Source organism: Cryptomeria japonica, chromosome 6 (assembly GCF_030272615.1).
Source record: "Cryptomeria japonica chromosome 6, Sugi_1.0, whole genome shotgun sequence".
NCBI classification, from domain to species: Eukaryota; Viridiplantae; Streptophyta; class Pinopsida; order Cupressales; family Cupressaceae; genus Cryptomeria; species Cryptomeria japonica.
Genome location: NC_081410.1, coordinates 378,248,498 through 378,253,980, shown reverse-complemented (window position 1 = coordinate 378,253,980; position 5,483 = coordinate 378,248,498). Strand labels below are relative to the sequence as shown.

The 5,483-nt window shown below is 32.6% G+C and overlaps 1 protein-coding gene across 1 annotated transcript; it reads right to left on the bottom strand.

The window, feature by feature from the left end:
* Nucleotides 1–534: 534 nt before the first annotated feature.
* On the bottom strand, nt 535–2,401 carry LOC131072205 (EG45-like domain containing protein). Its single transcript, XM_058008285.2, has 3 exons — nt 2,169–2,401; nt 1,105–1,405; nt 535–833 (listed from the first exon to the last, which is right to left on the bottom strand). The coding sequence occupies exons 1-3, from the start codon at nt 2,278–2,280 to the stop codon at nt 827–829; spliced, it is 420 nt and encodes a 139-aa protein (XP_057864268.1). The 5' UTR covers nt 2,281–2,401; the 3' UTR covers nt 535–826.
* Nucleotides 2,402–5,483: the final 3,082 nt, after the last annotated feature.

Here is a 5,483-nt window from a genome sequence, read left to right as displayed (position 1 = left end):
CAACATAATTGGGTTTGCTTTTGAGAAATCCTTTGGAGGTTTGATTTTTATCTCCACTGTTTCTTTGTGGGATTTTGAATTTGATTCCACTGTCAAAAATGGGTTTTGCTTGATGTACCCCATAATTGTTTTGATCTCTATGACCCTTTCTTTAGCGAAGCCATTACTTTTCTGCTCTGCTTTTTGTTGCTTCCTAGATTGATCTATCTCCTCAATTCATGTCACTGAAATTAGTCCAATTCACCTGAATTATATTTAAATACAGTTTACAAGCTTATTTTTCTTTACAATCAACATTACAAATATTCAGATATAAATAAATTAAAATATTTTTTATTAAAATATTATAATTTAATTGATTGAATACAATTGATAAAAAGTTTCTAAATTATATCATCCTCCAATATTCAAAACCTAAACCTAGAGACACCGAAATCAACTAAAAATATATCAGAACTGGCTCATACTCACATATCAGATCCAAACTTTATCAACAATGGTAAAACCAATAGAAGCATCACATTCTGAAATCCATGAAAAGCAATACAAATACAATTCACCCTGTATTGAAATCCCAAATACAACGACATACAATATACTGGTTTCACCGAACTTTTGTAACACAATCACAATGAATTTGACTGTTTTGGAACGAGTTGCAATCAATATTGATTTCACAGAACTTGTGTGATACAGAGAATAGAATGAAATTGATGCTTATACAATCTCTCTCTTTACAAGATGACCTTGAGCTTTAATTCCACAATTCATGCTACCCTTAAGCAAGAGGAATTCCCAAGATTTATGTAAATTCAGGTTGATGCTATCATACTCTGCAATAAAACACACCAAAGTCAATAAATTTACATTGGGAGCTATCAATTTTAAGCAATAAGCCTAAGAACTGTCCAAAGTCAATAAATTTACATTGGGAGCTATCAATTTTAAGCAATAAGCCTAAGAACTGTCCTTATTGCAGCCAATTTGGCTTAAAAACTTTTTGGGTCAGAGATTAATGTTAATCCAGTGATACTCCAATAACTTCGGCACTCAATTTTGAACTTTTTATTTGAAAGGAAAGTAATACGAATTGAATAGACTTACTGATCATATTCAATATTGATTATCCCTGCTGTAGAATTAGCAATATCCTGGAAGGCATCAGCAGAAAGTTGCAGTGTTCCCTTGCACTCGGAAGAGCAATAGTCGACTATCTTGACCACAATGGAATCTGTATTGGTGTTGTTTAAGCATGGATTTTGTGACGTTTGATTTGTTCCACTCAGACATCTCACACTGTACTGCCTCCCACAAGCTGCTCCATTGTCCCAGATTGCATCACTTGCTCCTGCAAACAGATTTCCAGCTGGAAACTGCTTTTGATTATCTCCATAACATTTTGAGGCTGCCACAATTTTTTGTTTACAAAACATTATCAATCTCTTGTTCTTAAAAGAAAAAAAATACACTGCCAAATAAATCTGAGTCAAGATATAAAATTTTCAACATTGAAAAATCTATTATTGTTGTTTCAAGATTTTATTGTGTGAGATTTTTTGACATCAACATTTTAAATCGCACTCTATAATCCAACATCTGAATGTTAGATATATGATTTCAAATTACACTCCCTGATCTATCATCAGAATGTTAGATCTGTGATTTGAAATGTTAATATTAAATAATCTCACATACTAGAATTTAGAAATTTACAATTGACGAGTCTATTATTGTTGTTTCAAGATTCAATTGTGTGAGATTTTTTAAATGGCACTTTGTGATCCTCATCAAAATGTTAGATCTATGACTTCATACTAAAATATTAAATCCAGCATCAGAATGTTAAATCTGTGATTCAAAATATTGATACTAAAATATTTTTACAGAACTTAGAAATTTACAATTGACGAGTGTATCATTGCCATTTCAGAAATTTCTTAGCATCAACGTTTCAAATCACACTTTGTAATCCATCGTCATCTCAGTGATCCATCATGAAAAGATTAGATCCATGATTTCAAATCACATTTTATGATCCATGAATCAGAATGTTAGATCTATGATTTCAAACAACAATTAAATTTTGAAACATGGATCAATTGAATCTAAATGACAGTAGAGAAGAATGAATTGAATCTAAAAGACAGAAGAGTGAGTGTATTGCTTACGGACATAAGGAGGAGAATAAGATGTAGCTGTGCCCACATCTGCGAAGCACCTATATATGGCATAGACACTCCACAGAATTGTTATGGCTCTCATTTCTATCACCATAGCCATTAAAAACTTGATTGCAGAACAACATTACAGAGTTCTTAAATATAATCCAATTCAGCAGTAAATGGTCAAGTCTGTTCAAATTCAGAAACAAGATTCAACTTGTTCAGCTTCCTCGAGTGTTCGTGTTACAATTGAATTGTTGAAAGAATTTTGTACGTCAATGGAACTAGCAACGTGGAAACTTCGGAGCTACATAAGACATTGACTTGACTTGAGTAGAGGATAAATCAATGAATTCTACGCGTTTTGGAACGATATTAACGCGTCCAACACGTCATGATGGACCTAATTAATTTGTGGGTTTCAAAATCACTTCAAAACAAGTGATTATCTTTCAACAGATATACAACGCGCCTAATTTGTTCAAAAGGGATGATAAATTAATTAATTTAAATTAGATTCTGTATTAATTAATTAAAAATTTGGTTTGACATGTTGACATGGATATTTGAAAGTGATCAACAGGGATTAGAATTTTATTGATGGAATTTTTATTTTTTATTTTTTTAAATTTAGTTTTTTGTTCAATTGTGACAATAGTTTAAAGTATTTGTATAAATTATAAATTATTTATTTTGTGTATAGTTGATTTGGGTATTTGTACTTAATCTATCTTATGTCTATTCTTATATTTATCGTCTATCTATATGTTGATGTATACCTAATTCTAGTTCAATTGGTTGCCTAACCTGAGTCATGTCCATACTTTTGAGGTCATCTTTATAGCCACAATCTTGACCCTTCTAAAACACAAAGTCAATATTGTTTAGCCAATTGGCATCAACTGACACTTTCATCCCTTTGTTGACTATGCTCAAGTTTTCACACTTCGACGTTTATATTTTATGTATAAAAATATTTTTATTACATTCATTTTAATGATCCATCCATCATAGCATGATCATTTGAATATAAATGTAATTATCACAAAAATAATAATTTGTATATATGTACTCAAACCAAGCAAGGAATCTAGCATATATAATCACACTCGTCCTAGTAAATGCGAATTGCTTAGTAATAATACTAGAATTCATGTACGTATTTGGTGAATTGCCTAGTAATGATACTAGAATTCATGTACATATTTGAAGCTACTTGTGCATCAAGATATTTCAAAATATTGCTAGCTTGTTAGAAAAAACTCTTAAGAGTGTGATACGCAATATTGCTACCTTGAAGTATATTTATATGAGAACTCATAGCATAGTCCAAATTCAATAAAGACTGTTTGCTTCATAGAAACAAAACAAGACCTCACAATTACAAATCTAATCCTAAGCAAAAAGACTTAACCCAATATAGAGAAAAAAGGAGTACTTTGATTTTGATTCTAATTCTAATCAACATAAATACAACTAGCTAGGACATAAATGGATTCCTAGGCATATAAATTTGACTATGTATAGAAAAAATAATCACTCTTAATTTACAAACACTTAAGTAATCTCTCCCTTCATTTATTATCATTATATTAGGATTATACTATTTATGAGATATATTATCTAAACTTAATTCATTCTATTATGTTTATTTGATATTTTACTATAACATCTTCAATTAGAATATTGAGTAATATCTATTAAATTTCTCAACTCATAGATTTCATTCTTAGTAAGTAAATTCCTTTAATCAAAAAATAACTACATATATTTGAAATAATAAATACAACACTTATGAACTATCTGTTAGACACAAAGTACCATTGAGAGGGGGGGTGAATCAGTGGTTCTCAAACTTTTCCCTTTGACTAACCTATGTGAGTATACCAATTAACAGATCCAACTGAGTACAGATTTACCGGTTAGATGGGAGACTAACACAAATGCACTCACACATAAAAGGGACATCACATAATACCAGCATATACGAGGAAAACCCAAGATGGGAAAAACCTCGGTGAGAAATGTTGTTAGAGTATATTGCTCCAATCCAGCCTCACAATGAATCTTTGATTACAATGTTTAGGGCACCAACCCAAGAAGCACCAACCCCTCATTTAGGGCACCAACTCAAGGAGCTACAACCCCTGCACCAAGCTACAACTCAGTGATCTACAATGAGTATATTCAAATACAAAATTAGTAATCTTGTTACAAAGGGATTTTGTAACTCTTCTGCAAATCTCTCTATTGGATATTCTATCCAGATCACTGTTGGTACTCTACCCACCCTCACACTGTTGCATTCTTGTCGGTTCATCCTCTTCTCCTTCTCTGTCGGTTCTACTCTCTGTCAGTTTTTTTTGCACTTTACCGGTTCTCTCTTCTACACCGCTGCTCTCCACCGGTACTACACTTTGTCGATTCTATGTCTGCCTTCTCTACAGTCCTCTGCACTTCTTCTCTACTGGTATGGTCACCACAAAACCCTAGCCTAACAATCAACAAAGATCCACCATAACATATGAAGATTACCTAAGACAGTGCAAATCAAATAAAATCACAAAGACTATACCATCACATGTCCAATAGGGTTTGGATCTCCATTCTTCCTATCTCCATTGATCTTGCTTGATATATTTGCTCTCAAATTTTATGTGTACACAAGAGCTCAACAAAGAACGGAAATGTGGTTGCAAGTAGGCTTGATCGCATGTGAAAGTTTGAAAGCGTCGTTGGGGAGTTAGTAGTTGAATTGAATAGAATTGATTAGCTTATTAGGGTTGATAATGAGAGAAGTATCCTCTTATATAGAAGACACTGTAGGAAATGGAGGGATAAGATTGAGAGGTGTAAATAATTATTCATCTTGGATATTATTACACCTTACTTAAGTTTACTTAGGAAATGCATTTCATAGTAGTCTGGGTATGAGACACTTGGGTGTTTGTGCCACATTGGGATAGTGTGTGTAGGAAAATTTCCACTTTTTGTGGACTTATCTTGTTGTTACATTCCACATTCAGTGGGTGATCCACCTCATGTGGAATATTATATTGTTTCTCCTACCTACCCACACCTATTTCCTACCTACCCTTGTTTCTTATTGAGCCACATGTCATGTTTATGTGCTCACATATCCATATAGCCTTACCTATATAAGCAGGCTCATATTCATTGTATGTAACGATTGATGATCCAGTTGATTAGTATTTTCTCTTGACAGAATACAGTTTATTCCTATCAATATTTTGTCTCTCTATTGTACTTTTCATTGAGCCCTTGATCTTGGAAAAATCTCACATGGTATTAGAGCCTATA